This window comes from Strongylocentrotus purpuratus, unplaced genomic scaffold, assembly GCF_000002235.5.
Source record: "Strongylocentrotus purpuratus isolate Spur 01 unplaced genomic scaffold, Spur_5.0 spur5_scaffold_8, whole genome shotgun sequence".
Lineage (NCBI taxonomy): Eukaryota > Metazoa > Echinodermata > Echinoidea > Camarodonta > Strongylocentrotidae > Strongylocentrotus > Strongylocentrotus purpuratus.
This window is the reverse complement of record NW_022145614.1, coordinates 8,322,227-8,340,323: the sequence shown is the minus strand read 5'-3', so window position 1 is coordinate 8,340,323 and position 18,097 is coordinate 8,322,227. Positions and strand designations below refer to the sequence as shown.

Genomic DNA, 18,097 nt, shown 5'->3' with positions numbered 1-18,097 from the left:
TCGATTAATTCTTGCAGATAAATTGGTGCCAATTCATGAATGCATTTATAAGTTAAAACTAAGATTTTGTACATGATGCGGTACGTCACCGGCAACCAATGCAATTCGCGAAGTACTGGGGTGATGTGTTCACAAGAACGTGTGCGTGTTACAAGCCTGGCAGCAGAGTTTTGGATTCTCTGGAGTTTTGCAATGTGCGACTCCGGAAGGCCATAAAGAAGGCTGTTGCATTGATCAAGACGGCATGTAATAAATGCATGTATAAGCGTTTCGGTAGATTTTTTATCAAGAAAATTTCTAAATACCATCCACACGCCATCTTCGTCGAGCAAGGTACATCCTTCGCTTTAATACAAAGAAGCGCCAAACTAGTCGAAGGACAGTTGACATAATTTGAAACTCCAAGCGATGAGCTATACCTCGACATTCCAACCATATTTTTGTTTACTAACCAGAGTCTGTCTTCTAGTCAGCTGTGATTCACAATTATATCGTGTTCTGCATTTACTTTTGATATGCGTAGTTTTTATTGCGTCATTTTGTTGAAAAATAACCGTAAACATTATTTTTAAGAATAACATTTGAAGAAATGCGATGCTCCAACTTATGCTGGAAGCCTTTACACTTAAAAAATAAAATTTTGATAAGAAATCTATATAAAGAAGTCGCTTCTCGAATAAGGGGAATGCACTGCGGAAATTGATCGTTCCAAATATATTACCACTTTTATGAATACAAATGTGTAATAAACGGGTCCTACCACAAGTTGGCAAGTCACTTTTTTATCACATAAAATTACTAAATGTTGAACATTTGCTGCTGAAGATAACTATCATATTTTTCGGGTTTCCATGTCTATTAAAAGTCTGTGAACCTAATTTATTAGCCAGTGAACTTGGCACGTAGGAGCGGCTCCAAACAAATAAATGTGAACAATTATGTCATAGCTTAGGTGATTACCCGATTTATTGTTCATTCTTAAAGAATAATACATATATAACGATGATATTTTACAAAGAAAGACAGTAAAAAAACATAACTTTCGAAAGAAAGGTTTTTTGGCAGCAAACAATACACAATAAATTAAAGGAAAGATAATACAAAATTACTTAAGTACTCTATATAAGATATTGTCAGAGCTAAAGGTACGTATAGTTTTCTAAAAAATAAAATAAAATAACATACATTGTATTGTATATATCTATATACATGTACATGCAGATACTGAAGGTCTACTGCTTCGATTTTGTGAATGAAATTTGATAATAGGTCAATTTATTGTATTAACATTTCAGACCGGGCATACGAGGGCATCATAAAATTCATCACCCTGTACATTGAGATCACATAAAGAATACAATTCTAGAGGCTGACTATAGGCATAATTACAGTGACGGGCAGCCTATTATTTCCACATCGATATACAAAGAGATAGGAAATATAATGGCGCCCTCTATAAATTCGTCTGGAAAATTCGGGGCTTCCCCGTTACAACGCTGGCAAAGGGGATTTTCACCGTATGGAAAACCCCTACATAGTAATGCACTGCATAGCGTACGTAATGTCTACTACATTTTGCTGATTTAGAATACGTGTCCTCGGACTAAGTATGTGTTGTGTTAGAAGTCTGTTGACAAGAACAGTACATAACAGGAACTACTCGTGCATTTGACCATAATATGAATTATATATATAGCCTAACTGCTTTACGGTGAAGGAATATATTTGGAGGGTACGCTAGAACTAAAAGTTACACTTGAATTCGCCACGTGAACAAACGACACAGCCCACCAGTTAGCGTGTAATTCAATGCAGATATCGCGTTAGAAAGAGCTCGAAGTGACTCGAGACGGAAAATTCCTCTTTGTACATTGCAGATATTTTCTTGGAGTGACTCAGACGTGATAAGTGAGTTGATGAAACATAATTTTGTTTCATTCTTGTTCGGACTTGTCTTAATTAGGTCATTCGATTGACCTCGCATCCAGGTGACCCGTGGGCGGACAGTGCAGTGTCAGCTATTAGTATTAAACTGATTGAATCATCACTATTATCTATTTGAAAGGTAAGTTTCGATGGTCTGGTTTTGGACGTGACACAGCCATTTGTAACAAACATGTGTTTCCTCCTTTGCTGAAAATCAATAATTATTTATTTTCAATTTCAAACTTGATCCATTCAAGAAAGAATAATTTTATTTAAAACAGCCAAGTAGATTTTTGTAACGACCTTTGATTTCTAAATTCTGTTGTGTAATTTAGAATGTGTTGTGGTTTCCTTTTTATTTGTTCACCAATATCAATAGCTCGATTTTGAGTCACTATCAGTATAATTTTACTTACTCGAATTCACCACAGACCGTATGTGATATCAATGACGTCACTGTCCAAGCTCAACACATGCAGTATGTGGAGAAGAAAATACATTGAAAATACATGAATCGCTCCATTTAGATTGAAGGATAGTCTTAATAAAGGGCAAGTCCGGCCCATTTGCTAGTTGATTTGGATATTTTTTGTTTGGAGGTGTATCATATTTTGTTTTCAATGAAAGTCGTTACCATTATAATCTATCATACTCCAGGAGAATCAATTTATTATATTTATGAAGTCCTTCAAATCTTAAATATCAGCGTTATGGGGTCGACCACCTACTCATAATTAATAGGCCTATCATAAATCCTTTATTATTCTATTTAAAATGTTTTTCTGAATTCATTGAATCTAAAAAGGGATGAAAAAGTAAATAAAGTGAATAAATAAACGCACATCCCTTTTATCATATTTTAAAATATTAATGATGTATTTTGTTAATACATGCCTTGAAGAAATTGACTGATTCTGTATAATTCACTTTGATACCACATATCTCAATGGAAATTTGAAGTTGGATATCCAATTCTAAGAAATTTTCCAAATCTTTAGGCCTAAAGGTAATTCTTTAGATCCTCTCTAGAATTGATAACATTGTAATTCTAAACCTACAAATGACCAACAACTCATTTCACCATATAACCTATGACAGACTAGAATCAATCAGCGTGAAATATATAGTATCAGTATAATTATTAAAAGTCAATTGGGTGTAAATAGGGTTTTATGAAATTTACATGCAAAGGTCTTCATAACTACATTATTTATGACTGTGTATTTTTCATTAGAAGAGACAGAAAGATATATATATATATATATATATATATATATATATATATACATATAAATGAATGGCAGATAGACAGGGGGAAAGAGCGACATTTATATCTCATGCATGGGGTGGGAAACAAGGCTCGGTATAGAATTAGTTTATAGATTTCCGATTTTTTTTTTTTTATATTCCTCCTACCTGCAGGCATTCTTTAAGGAGGGGTTAGATTATTCGTAATAGTTACGCAGATTGTCATTTGTTCTTGTTTTGACTAATTCTCGGTGACATAAGTGAGATTGTTAGTTGTGGACTTCCTATATTAACGATGGATATTATTGACCAAGAGTACTACCAAATAGTTTTGAATATAAGAGTAATGGTGGTGCTTAGCAGTTGTGTGAAATAATACAGATCAATACGGTGCGTAGAATGATGAGTGTTTTACTCGTAGGCCGTGCTGTATTGTGTAGGCCTACTATTGATTCCCCTACCCCTGCGTAACCAACCACGGAAATGTACCTGTATCCATTCCAAATAATAAAACTATTCATTGTCAACGACCTTTGTACCCATATTGTCCTCCCCGTTTATTTTTAGACTGTACGTAGTCTCGTGCGATAGAGCGATGAGACCTGTAGCAGAAATTGTATTCATAGAAGAAAAAGACAAATTACGAGGTGGAAAATATGTATAAAATCGACTTTGAAAGATATTACATTTAAAATACAGAAATACAGATTAGGCCATTTTACAGTTATGAAACAAAAGCTATATTACGGCAATTTTTAAACTCGTGCCCTTTTATCTGGAATCGATTATACACGATACATGGAAGCATAGTGATTAGACAAATATGACATTGGTTGGCAATTTGTAACTATAGGATTATATGACAACCTTATGATGCTGCTAGCACATGGTGATCAATTAGGAATTAATCTTATTCATGCCAAATAATGTTAATGTATATTTCAAAGAAATGGCTTTCAGTACAATTTTAAAACTAAAGATTACTCTTTTTAATGACCTTTATACCCACTAGTAAGCATATTATGTATGTCAATAATAATGAAATATTACAATCACCCCCTTGAAAGCTACCCCCTTAGGAGATGTCAACATTGGTTATTTATGTACAGCATCAGGCCACATGAAATATCACTTAAGTTCTTACCATTTGCCGATGTCGATTTAATCATTGCTCGTCGACTGCGATGACGACGTCGAAACTGCCTCATTCAGTTCACCATTCTACAGTCTTGCTTGGTAATATGACAATACATGAGTTGGGTAAAACCCGAACACTGATTTTCCCGAATAACAAAATATCGTCCCACATAATAGCCCTATTAGGGTATACTACTCTTTGAGTATGAAATGACGTGTTTTTACATGCCTAACGATTGGTCGATTTTTAATTAATGTTTATTGTTATCTCATGTGCATGCCCCTCAATAGTGATCTGTCAGTTTATGACAGGTTCAGTGACCCAATCAAAAGTGTATATCAAGTGTCTCTCCAAGTTCCTCGGTCTTGAGCCATCCGTTTCAGCGTTTCTCCACATTCTGTTATTACATCGTCTAGAAAGCCTTTACGAGGTCTTCCCCTCTTCTTCTTTCCATGCCCATATGGCACCGAAAGACAGAACCATTGATTTTATATGGGATTATTGGAAAATGAGGATACAGCGATGGACACTGTACTGTAGAAGGGTCCCGGGAGAAGGGTATCATTTGCAAGAAAAAAAATTGTAAATCAAGAAGGAAGATTGCATGATTTTGTACCAAGTCGATAAGGAAAAAAAAAGAATATATATATATATATATATATCAGAGTAAAATTTGTATTGTACAAATTATACATGTTATACAGTTTACTATATATATATATATATATATGTAAACTTATATAGACTTTTCAATGTCCCTTTGCCAAACCTAAAAAATAATGTAAACAAGAAAAAAGTAACAAATCAGGTTCAACATTTCGAAATGATAATTATTTTGCTTGAGATTTTAAGTAGAAATTGAACAAAACAAAAACATCCAAAACAGAGAAATAAACAAAAACAAAACAAAATTTAAAACAATATCAGACAAAACAAACAAGCAAAAAAAGATGAATATTTTTACGAAAGGTTTTCACAATTCTGAAACATTTACCTTTATACGAATATAAGAACTTGTTATAAATAGGTAGACATAGAGAATGTATAGAGACAGCGAGAGAGAGAGAGAGAGAGAGAGAGGGGGGGGGGGATACACAATAATCCGAAAGTCAATATCTATGTTGTCTTATATAGTTCTTTTGAAAGATTTTCAAAATCGGAATTTCTACGGAAAAAAAAAATTGCATCCCTGTATAATCATATTTTCATGTTTTTTTTCAGCCACATAATGTCTACCATGAATGACGGAGTTGATCTTTCGTCATTTTCAGAGTCTATGGATGTAGACTTTTTCCCGAATCTTTCGAATGGGCTTCAGCAAGATTTTGGTAGGTTAAATAAAAATCACATGATAGTTTGCCATAATTGGTCGAAGAGGAATTTTTATTTTCTAAGAACATCCTGATAGGGGCATGAACACTGTATTTCATAATTTTATAATAATACTAATAATCATAATACGTGTATAATGGTTATAGCGAAGGCTATCGTCATGAAAAAAGAACCGTTCTTTATTCTAGAAGCAAGTCTGTACTTTAGAAGATGCGTTAGCTTATGTAAAATTATTGAAAATTATATAAATATTTAATCAAAATAATAATGGATCTTCGTTTCTAGATAAGGAAGATGTTTGGATAATTTATACCTAATCCCATAATACATGATTATAGAGATATCTAAGTCCGTTGTAAATGTATATTTAATTTCATTCAACATGGTAATCTGCAGTGTTCGATTTTGGTAAATCGTGGCAAAATGACATGCTCTTGAACCAAATGTAAACACTAATGTTGCGCAATGTCCTCAGTTTGACCTGTACGTGCATACAGTTATTGCGCAATACCAGAGAACCGTCCAATCCAGACATCGCCAATACTCTGGGAATCCCCTAATGTATGCGCGCGCATCTCGCATTCTCTTTCGTTTGCGATTAGTCTCTGATCGAGGAACGCGGGGGCGATCACGTTTTGTTTATTTCCACCATTCAAGCTGGCTGTTCAGCAAAACATGGCAAGAATTACCGTAGCCTAATTCGGAATCGGGGATTGCCTCCATCAGTTTATGGCTTCAGGTTTACCTATTTAACCTGTGAGGAATATACCAAACTACATTATTGCTCTTCGATCAGCCTTATATGCAACTATTTGTAGTTGGAAATATTTGTAGACCAGCGCTTCCAGGTCCAGTTCAGTTTCGTTTTTTGTGATTTTGCTTTTATCTCGCCGCTATTTCATTAAACAAAATTGATTGGTAAGATGAATGACTCTGCTATGTATAACGCGTATAGTATACTTATGTTCTTAAGTTCCATGATCTCCTTTTTATTTTATTGTTCATTTTACCTACTTGTATTTAGTTCATTTTTCAAAACTGTCAATTTAATGTAGTAACATTTAGTAACATTTTTCTATATTTATAACACTGTAATAAATAGATGATTTCTTGTTTAATTCTTGCAACCATTAGTTTGAAGCCTACATATATATTAGATGTCGATCGTAGGCCTACATTATTTTTTAGCTTATTAATTAACATGTTATTGTTACTAATCTAAAACTGCTTAGAAAATCTTTGAATTATTTATTTTTAATTCACCGCTGTTTTATGCTCTAATGTATGCCCAAATAACTTTTATTTTTTAACTCGTTACTCATTTAAAAAATTAAATAGTGGCTATTAAAGCTTATTAAATTTGCCATGACAACTTGACTCTTGGATTTTTAGAGCGTCTTCTGTAAAAAAAAAAAAAATATATATATATTTTCGCTTCATTTCAAGGAGGAACAACCTGAAAAGATTAAAGCAATTATTGTATTCTCGAATATTTTTGTAGTATCATGTCGATTTTCATCGGCAAGATTAAAAAAAAAAATTGGTCTCGATAGGTACCAGCAAGATTGCACAAAACGATGAACGAATTCGTCTAAAAGAGATCGATGAAACTTTCACATATCATAGAGACGGAGTTCAGCGTTAAATGAGCTTCATAAAACGAAGTTCGGATATAATGCAAGCCGTCTGAAATAAAGTAAAAAATAACAAGAAAACGAAAACCTCCTTGTTCTCCATTCTAATAATAATAATTGAAAAAGGAGAAAAGTGGTAATATGGAATGGTTGTCATCTTGTTCTGAATGTAAAAGACCGTAGCAAGACGGAGGGGTACAACGGAAAATATAGCTGCATAGTTATGAGATTTAACTTTATTTTGTTAAAATTGGCCGTGTAAATTCGATCGTTCTCTACATTCTATCTTCTTACAGGCGCCGACATTGAGCTTCTTGACAGCATTAGCCTTTCGGTAAGTTGTATTATTTAGTTAAGTAGTAGTTATTAATTGTTTGCAAAGATTTTGGGGAAATTGTTTGAAATATCGTTTTCTAAACCCGAAATTTATGTCATAACGTTTTCGAGATTTTAATAAATCAAGGGTTTAAAGGAGATACTTAAGTTTGGCTAGTTTCAAGTAATAGTTTGTCAAAGTTCCTAAATATTTTCTTTTTATTGATGGACGTAATGGGATATAGATGGGGTAGAGGTAGGAATACAAGGAGGGAATACTTGTCTATATAATATCGAGTTTTAGAGCTTTAGGCCTAACATATAAACCTTCACCCTCCCCATCATCAAAGCAAATAACACAGGGGATGATAAGCAGTATGATACACTCCTCTCCAATTACCCATATCAATCTACCCTCAGTTGATTTATTGTTTTCACAAACGAACATTGCAATTCAAGAAAGATTAAAGATAAACTTCAGTACTGGTAATGCGATTGCATTGTGAAAGAAAAGGTGTGGAAAGGATCAGAAACAGTTGATCATGTAACACGTAAGTATTGGTGTGCACTGCAAGGTTCTGGAGTCATCAAAATCATAATAAATTTGACCGAGTCTTGGTAAAGTAACAAGCACTGTACACATAAAGCTATATATGGGACAACACACATGGTGTCGGGGCTAGTACTACCTTGATTTCCTTGTCTTTCTATGCTCATTACTCAGCCAGTATACATTTTCTTCCAAAATTGTTTGGCACATGTCATTTATTTGTAATCTTGAACATTCAGTGTAAGTTTCGTTTGATTCTGTGAGAATTAATTTTTTTTTTTTTTACCAGAACTGGAGTTTATCTTTAAAGGTGTATCGTTATTTTTGCTTTAATTTTATCTCCGTTTTGTGGCGATTGACAAATTCTGATAGCAGTTAACGTGTATGATAATTATGCAACTGCGATTTTTACATAGCAGTATATTTACTAAAATATATACACATTTATTAAACATCGTATGAAATCAATCATGACGATTTTGTCTATTTCTTGGATTCCTTTCATCAGGACCTTCTTGCTAGCCCAAGTCCAAACAACGGATTTACACACTTCGACGGTACGTATTCATTGTATTACAGTTACTCACAGCAGTGAGTGTGCAATGTACACTGTCGCTCATAATTTTTTTTTTAAATTATAGTTGGAATCATTTTTTGTTACTCCAATTTATGGAATTATTTTGACAATGAATTATTCCTAATAGATCTAAATAATAGTATACATTCTCAGATGTTGTTGAATAATAATTTGCCAGTGTTTGTTTTGCGTGACTGCTAAAGCATGTGTCTGCTACTATGCTTATCAACTAGGGGACCTACGCCCTCAAGTCATAAATTACAGTAATAAGGATTAATGCCCCACAAAAGGGCACTAATATGACACATCGCCACGGTTTTGATCCTGGGGCCTCACAGTTACGAGGCCATTGCTTTGCCACTGAACCCTGACTGTACGCAGCGGGGGCTAGGGTAGGGGGCAGTTCCCATAATTAAATAAAAACAAAGAAAATGCAATAAATTATCAATAACTCATTGACTGTTTCTCCCCGGTCCCCAACATAAAAAAATCCTCTGAACGGCCATGCATTATGGCTTAAGGCATGGGCACACAGAAGATTAAAAAATAAAAATATTCCAACTAAATGAGCGACAGTGTATTAATAAAGTGAAAACATTTATCAGGGAACCTCTCAATATCTAAGGATGTTATCTTCGAGCAATAGAAAACGAACAACCTTACAAAACACACACACACACATACAAAGTCACACGCACACATACGCACACACACGCATTATACTTTTTTATTTGATATGAATATAAAATTGAATAATTGAATCTATATATTATTACCATCCGCACTTAAAAGGTACAAAAGATACCCTCGTAATTTTTTTGGGACATTATTGGTTACAACGGACAAAATTTAGTTTTATATTCTGTGCCTCATCCTCTCTCAAGCAATTCATAGATGATTTCTCTTGTCTCTTTGACTGCCTTCTTTTTAAGAATTCTAGTTTGTTAATTGCTGGGGATTTGAACATTCATGTTCATAATGTTTCGCCAAATACCAGGCTCTTCCTCGAAACTCTAAGTGCCTATGACCTTAAACAACATATTCAGGTCCCAACACACATACATGGCCACACTCCAGACTTGCTAATCACTCGCCAGTCAGATATAAGTAATGTGACGGATGTAATGGTGGTGGATGGTCTTTCCGACGATTCTGCCATAATTTGTAACTTAATAAAACCTCCTGCTGCAAAGAGTGTGATACACACACGTAACATTAAGTCAATAAATATTGTATCATTTATGGAAAAAATCCCTGAACTATCTCTCCTTGGAAACTGTTCAAATAGTGATGTTTCAGAATCTGTTGAATGTTATAATTCTCTATCAAGAACTGTCCTTGATGAGTATGATCCTGTGAAACAGAGATGTGTCACAGTTCGTCCTAACACAAAGTGTTACTGTCAAGATATTGCAAACAAAAAATTCCAACGTAGGAAATTGGAGCGCAAATTGCTTAAATCGGGCCTAGAGTCTGATCGTGAGAAATATCAGAAGCAGCGTCAGTTAGTGCAAATAAGTGTTCACGCTGCCAAAACATCATATAACGCTATGATGGTTGAAAGCTGCACAAGTACAAGACAGCTGTTTAGAGTTGCAAACGTTTTACTTAACAGAAGTAAGAAATCTCCCCTTCCTACGTATGTAAATCTTGCAGATCGTTTTAACAGTTTCTTTGTGGAAAAAAAAATCAGAATATCAGATCAGCTCTTACTAATATCGGAGGGTTTGACATTCCTTTGATTACAGAGAAGACACTAGATACACTATCTCCAACAACACCTGATGAAATTAAGTCAATCATAATGAGTTCACCTTCTAAATCCAGTGAACTTGACCCCATACCTATATTGCTTTTGAAACAATGTCTCCCTGCTATTATACCATCAATTATAACTACAATTAACACAAGTCTTGGTTCAGGGGTAATTCCTGACAGTATGAAGATTGCAGCAGTGTGCCCCACCTTGAAAAAAAAAATCTAATTTGGACAGTGAGTGTCGTATCTGTCCAAACTCACAGAACGAGTGGCTTTCTCACGTCTTCGCACATATCTCATTGAAAATAATTTAATTGATAATTTTCAATCTGCCTACCGCCCACACTATAGTGTGGAAACGCTGCTAACTAATCTTGTGGATAGTATCCTCTCTGAAATGGATAAAGGTAACATTACTTTTCTTGTGCTACTTGATATGTCAAGTGCTTTCGACACTATTGACCACACAATACTTGTTAAGAGACTACAGTCTCTTGGGGGTAACAGGAACTGCGTTGCAGTGGTTTTCATCATACATTCATAAAAGAACCCAGCATGTCTCTGTAAATAACTCTCAATCTGACAAAACTTATCTTTCATATGGTGTGCCACAACGGTCTGTTGGTGGCCCGTTAATGTTTTCTGTTTACCTTGAGCCAATCAGTACAATAATAAGAAAGCATAATATAAAATATCATTGTTACGCTGATGATATTCAGCTTTTCATTTCTGTACATCCTTCCTCAGATGCAATTATCGATTTTAAGAGATTTTTTAGAAGCCTGTATTAATGACATGAAAGGCTGGATGGATTCCAACGGTCTTAAAATAAATGAAAATAAAACTGAGTTTATCATTTTGGGCTCTAAGAATTCTTTAATGAGAGCAAATCATACTCATTTAAGCTAGCATGTAGGTGACAAAGTTATAAAACCAGCCTCAAAGGTCCGTAACCTCGGTGTGATATTTGACAATAATATGTCATTTATTGAACATGTATCTTGCATATCAAAGTCTGTGAGATATCAACTGCGGAACCTTGGGTTCATACGAAAAATCTCTGACTCAAAAAGCATGTGAACAATTAATCCATGCATTCATCTCATCCCGCTTAGATTTTTGTAATTCTATTCTATTTGGACTCACAAAACAAAATTCCAGTGCAAGACTCCTTACTTTCACACCAAGAATGTCTTCTATTACGCCTAAATTACGCTCTCTTCACTGGCTACCTGTCCAGAAAAGGGTCCACTTCAAAATTATGTTACTTGTTTATCGGGCTTTCCGTGGAATTTCGCCACAATACATTAAAGACTCACTACACCCCTACAATCCAACTCGTACCTTAAGATCTGGAAGTGATAATTTGCTGCAAATTCCCCATACCCGTCATTCATGGGGAGACCATGCTTTTTCGCATGCAGCAGCCAAATTATGGAATAAGCTTCCCTCATCACTTCGCTGTATTGCAACATACTCCACCTTTAAAACTCGTTTTAAGACTTACCTATTCATTCTGTAACCCAGTATTTCCTTAAGTTGTAAAGGTTTATTTTACTAAATCCATAATTGATATGTTATTTGTATATACATTTGAAATTAATTAGTTATCACCCTTTAGTCTCATTGGCTGCCCGTGTGGGGCCTGTTGGCCTCAGATGCTAGAGCTTCTGTGAATAATGTGCTGACTGGGCTAGTCCCTTAAATTGTCAGTGAACGAAGCAGCTGGAGGGCAGAGCTGAGGATTGAAATGGGTTATACGAAAAAAATATTGCAAAAAATATTGCAAAATTATTTACTTTACTTGTATCAAGGAGAACTGTTGCTGAGCTAGCGCCATGAGCGTCCCTGGACGGTGTATGCGCTCTATAAGTTTACACTATTATCATTATTATTATCATCTCTCTATTTCGATCTATACAGGTCACAATAATTCTTGATAACTTGATTGATAAAACGTTATGAAAAATAAAATCTTGTTTTTGTGCACAGCTATGGAGGCTATGGAGGCAAACTCTTCGGAAGCAGCCGCTATTCAGGTAAATCCTGAAAATGATGGAGGTTTTTCCCAGAACTCGTATATCCAGAGTCCTTTCAGCAACCCCATGTTAAGCGCCGTGTCACCGATGACCCCACAGGCCCACGCTGTTCCTGTCGTCAGTCTCGATGATGGCTCGGTCCAATCAGAGAGGATTGATAGCAGTCTAGCAGACATTGATCCAATGCGGGTGAACTCGGAAAATGTCAGAGAAACGCTTATGGCAGACCCTAATGCACTTGGAGAGAGCCTTGGATCTATTGAATTGAATGCAACAAGAAATGCCTCAAGTGAGTATGACCAGCGAGAGAACTTTTCATTTTGCCACCCACTTTTGACTTGGTAACATGTCTTGTAAGAAATGTATGTTTTTTGTTGTTGTTGGTTGACAGTTTGACTTGAAAAAAGTACATCTCTGTCAAAGCAGAATTTGCAAAGAAATAGCAATTTTCCACTTATTTACAAAAATATTAGATACTTAGATGACTCATGAAATCATAAAATAGGTCCTAGCAGCAGAAGGAAAGTTAGAAACATGGTACCTTTAACCTTGAATTGACAATCCCTTACAGTAGCTCCTAGAAGCTACCCCGTGATGATGATGCTGTTTGCCAGTGTGAGGTGCCATGGTCAAGTAAATAATTGCATTTTCACATAATTGTATTACAATAACATGTGAACTTGGATCGTGGTCAACGTAAAACCTTGATATTTTTGTTTTGAATGCAGTACAGTCAATTGAACACCGCCAGGTACCTTCGGCTAGTAGAATGGCTACACAAAGACAGGCTCTACCGGACAGCAGTCAAACCCAAGCCATATCTGGTACCTCTGCAAACGGCACAACTGCAACATCTGGAGGGTACTTCTCAGATTACGAGTTGCCGGAATGTAAGTTTCTTTTATTATTATTAATCCTTAATTTTACCATTTCTCTTGTTCTATAGTAATGTTCTGGTGTCACAACCTGGTCACACCCCCCCCCCCTAAAATATGATTTTCGGGAATTCTTCCCCTACATGGCCGAAGGGGAGGGGACACTGGTTTTACTCTGAAAATTAAATGCGAATTAATAAGGCTACTGATTATAGGAATTGTGAGGGAGGTTGTTTATGCGTCCTCTTTTCTCGTCCTGCCCCCTTTTCCTTTTTCTTGCTGTCTCTTATCGCTTTTTTCGTAGCTACGCCATTGTGTATAGTACTCGGTTTAAAATGATATAAAACATTACAGTCAATAAAAATGGAATAATACACTGTCTGCATCTGTCATAGTAGCTGAAAGCTCATGTCTATCTGATAGTAATCAACGCAACTAACGACTGAACCGTGATTATTCGTCCCCATTTTCCCTGGTTTTTCAGTTGACCATTTCAAGGTAAGCGTCAAGTTCATGTCTACGCCCATGTTAGAGAAGGTCGTCACCAAGAAGGGAGGATGCTTACTTCATTATCAGCCATCAGACCAAGCTCCTATCCTTGTACCAGATGAGGTAGAAAGGATATCGATTCCAGTCAAGACCAAGAACGAAAAGGACGGCTCCCTGAAAGAGTTCCCTTGGGTCAAAGAGAAACAGAAGCGATTCACTGAGTTGATCTTGCAGGGCTTCCATCGAGGGTAAGACATGAATAACTCTGAAATCCATAATTCTTTGTTGAAAAGAGAATCGTTTCATAGTTATGCTTGTTATCCTACAGTTGACCGTATGTTTTGGGGTAATAGTGGTCACTTCGGATTATCCGTAGTGCTATAAATTTACCCTTCCATGGGCAATTTTAGATGAGCGGAAAAGATTATATGCTTCATCATTTTTTAAAGATAAAAGGAATGCTACCAATATTGTCAGACCGTTTTGCCGGATCATTCCAAGGCCCCTTCCCCTTCATAATTATTGTGGTTTACCTTTGTATCTCATCAGTTTTGTTTCTGATGTTGATTTTGTTACAGAGTTGAGTTTTACTCGCGAGAAGGGAACATCTATGTGAAAAGAAGTTCGAATACCAAGCTCTTTTGGCAAAGCACTCAGGAAGAACCCGGTATAGCCAAAGAGCTGAGTAGGAACAAAGAGACTGAAGTCTTCAACTGGGGAAAATTCCAGCAATCCCTGGGAATTAGCGTGGCCTTGGGGAATCGCACTAATCTAAGACTGCCTGCAGTCTGGTTCAGCTTTGCCCAGAAATGGGACAGGGATTCATCGCCTATAACAACCAAGTTAGTATGGGCCAGGGTTGATCCTACACGAGCTTGTGAGATGGTGAAGAACGTCAACCCTGATGTCAGATCAACTGAGTACCTGGAATCACTACATTCCAGCCTAATTGGCATTTCCAATGAAGCCAGTCAGAGTGTCTCACAATGAATATTTCATTTCAAATTCTTTATTTCCATTGGGGAAACATACGAACTTATACATTTTACGTAAATACAAACAGTTCATTCTTGTTTACATAAAAACACACAAATGATTTTAAGTAGAATGTGAGGATGTAAAGAAGGTGAAAAGGGGTAACTATAGAAGGCTTCTAATATTAGTTTGAACAGATACCAGGCATATAAAATAAACAAATATTTCATATTTCAACCATTTTCTAGAGCAGATGTGTTGCATTGTAATTGTTAATAGAATGCAGAGCGGATGTTGGAACTTAATGATTAAGTTTCTGGTTATTTCTGCCATAGGACGTTGATCAAGAAGAGAAAAGGATTGCTGTCATTACAGTATGCTAAAATCATGTATCTCGATGACAATGTATTGTCTTTATAAGAACCGGGCTCTAAAGAGTCGTTAAATACTCTTTAGATTTACAAGAAACTTAGTGGTTAACAATTTCTACCTGACAACGACGATATAAGAAATGAAAAATATTGGTTTAATGACTTCAGTGACCTTTCTTGTTGTCGATTTGTAAGTTTACTTGTTGGAATGCCTAGCCATTTACACAATGTCATAACAACAAAGGGGAGGCACGGGGCACATGCCTCTTCAGTCGGTTGACTATAAAGGGGAAAAAAGAGAGAGAGAGAAGGAAGACAACGTGAAAAGAAGACGATACTTTTCTCTTCTTCATATCCCTAAACGAGGGCCCTGCTTTCTCGCATTTCATCAATCTAGTAAGGTCGATACCCGTCCCCCCCGATGAGACCAGTGACTGCGCTCCGCCACTACGTTCAGGTGGACATTTACACAAGGAATACAAATATTTCTCATCACGTCACACCATGCCCATTTACTTCCAGCATTTGGTCTATTTCTCGATTTCCCTCTTTATATTATTTCTTTCAAAACAAATTTTGCTCCCTTTCCATATTGTGTAATTCATGTACATAACTGCCTTGAACATACATGAATATATTCATGGAAGTGAATGTAGTTGTTGTTATTGTGCATGCGCTAATTTGTATATTGCAATACTTTTTTAGAATAAAAAAGTTTTGACAACTGGACTAAGAACCTTTAATCAATTATAACCACCAAGTGAAATAAAGTACTTTTTAAAAATACTACTTTCAGTTTAATTAACTTTACATTTATATTTTCTTACCTTGATTTCAAATCCACCATTAAAGTAATGGTTCCGTATTAAAATGAGAGACACTCGCCATCTGCATAATACTGCCTAAACAATGAAGTACGAATACTTTGTTGTATGTAAATTATTACTGTATTGTACAAAACTTACGCTTTGCAATGTAATATTAATGTTTTGTTCTGTGTTATTGTTATTCCTTTTCTTTTTTGTTCATAGATATAGGAAGAAGTAAATTATATAATCTAGTCTGGTATGACCATATTTATTTGATAGGTGTGTCTTTCAAAAGCACTACCTTTACATTTAGAATCCAAAATTTATATCTTCTGACTCCATTACCCGAACCTTTTCATTAACCTTATTTCTCTTTATTGAGAAGAAATAAATATGGAGGAATTTTTAACTTAAACCTATTTCATACAGATGGGATCATTTATATTGAGTTTCATTGTTATTTGTAATTTATAATAAAAACATATATTGATAGTGTTAAAGATGTACTGTGGAAGTATAAAACATCTTACAAGATGCGAAACTTTCAAGGTACAAGATAAACAATCTGTTCATGTATCCCTGTCAGTATTTGCTGAGTTCGCAAGTATATCCTGTGTTACATATTCTATTCCGGTTTTGTTGAGAAATATGCAGATGACTTTTCTTTTTTGCCCATTGTACAGATAACTTATTGTAAAAATGGTTGAATAAAGAGCTCAAAATGCATTAAAAGAGTTATGTAGCCACTTCGAGTCATTAGGTTTAAGAGGACACGTTTTATCCTTATTGAATAATCTACGTTTGATATATTCTTTTTTTTATGTGTCTGGAGATATTTGGTTGCAAACATTTCCAAGGAAATATATTTTCTAGTTATCAAATGTATCGTATTTATGTTGCTCATAATCGAAAAAATCCTCCAAACGTTTTTTCCCGCAATATCTTGGTAGGTGAATCACTTGATGATCAAAATGAATGAAATTTAAAATAATGAAGTTCTTTGCAAACTGGTGGGGGGGGGGTAGAAGACAAGAGATGAGTGTACATGTATTATGATGAAAGATATATCCGTTGCAATCGAGAGAGAGAGAGAGAGAGAGAGACAGGGAGAAGGGGGAAAAGACAATAAAGGAGAGAGTTAAAGATTTTTAAATAAAAATGTACAAAGAGTAAATGAGAGAGAGAGAGTACAAAGAGAATGAGAGTGAAAGAGGAGGAAGGGTTATAAACATGTTCAAGGAGAGAGAGAGAGGGGGGGGGGAGGGGTCGGACGGCCCCAGCTGAGTATATATATACATATATAAACAAGAAAAATAAACTGATTTTTCCCGTTTCTATACGCCTTTTAGACATTATCTTTATGACAGATACTGAAGATATCATATTTTTTCTCTCGAGGCTTGTTGTTCGGGGTCTTTGTTTTCTGTGGATGATTAACAAGCGTGCGGTATTCGTCATAATTATGTAACATTGTATCATGAAACACTTGATGCTGTCGTATTATTATATTCTTTGTTTTCTTATAATTCGTATATAGGACCAAGGAGTGTACCATATATTACACAACTTTTATTTGTCAGAGGTATTTGATTGCCAGATAGTGGAGTTTTGAGTGTGCCGATTGCAAATACCTTCCACGCGCCATCTGCGTCGAGGAAGGTGTGTACCACGTTTACAAAGAAGCGCCAATCTTGTCGAGTGACAATTGACATATTAATTTGATACTCCAAGCGACGAGCGTCCGATATAAATAATGTCAAGATATACCTCAACATTCCAACCATATTTTGCTATAAACCAGAGTCATTAAGATGTGCACTTTTCAGCTGTGATTCACAATGATATATCGTGTTCTGCATTCGCTTCTGATATGCGTAGATTGTATGGCCTCATTTTGTAAAAAGTTAAAATTGTATTGATAAAAATTACCATAAGTATTATTATTATTAAGAACAATATTTGAAGAAATGCGATGCTACAAATTATTTCAAATGAATTGTGACACTCTCCATCTTAATAGTTTGCAAATGTTAGTCGGATTTATGTTTTCTTACTTTGAAA

General features: G+C 35.4%; 1 protein-coding gene across 1 annotated transcript; it reads left to right on the top strand.

The window, feature by feature from the left end:
* Positions 1-1,518: 1,518 nt before the first annotated feature.
* Positions 1,519-16,768, top strand: LOC100890407. Its single transcript, XM_003726552.3, has 8 exons — positions 1,519-2,065; positions 5,534-5,640; positions 7,575-7,612; positions 8,652-8,700; positions 12,471-12,806; positions 13,246-13,407; positions 13,877-14,129; positions 14,460-16,768. Exons 2-8 carry the CDS (start codon positions 5,541-5,543, stop codon positions 14,869-14,871), a joined length of 1,350 nt encoding a protein of 449 aa, XP_003726600.3. The 5' UTR covers positions 1,519-2,065; positions 5,534-5,540; the 3' UTR covers positions 14,872-16,768.
* The last annotated feature ends 1,329 nt before the right edge of the window (positions 16,769-18,097 follow it).

Excerpts from the sequence above, each read along its gene's own strand:
- LOC100890407 (XM_003726552.3), top strand. The coding sequence starts at position 5,541 with ATGTCTACCATGAATGACGGAGTTGATCTTTCGTCATTTTCAGAGTCT. Across the intron at positions 12,807-13,245 it reads TGCAACAAGAAATGCCTCAA|TACAGTCAATTGAACACCGC; the intron begins GTGAGTATGACC and ends TTTTGAATGCAG. Across the intron at positions 14,130-14,459 it reads TTGCAGGGCTTCCATCGAGG|AGTTGAGTTTTACTCGCGAG; the intron begins GTAAGACATGAA and ends ATTTTGTTACAG.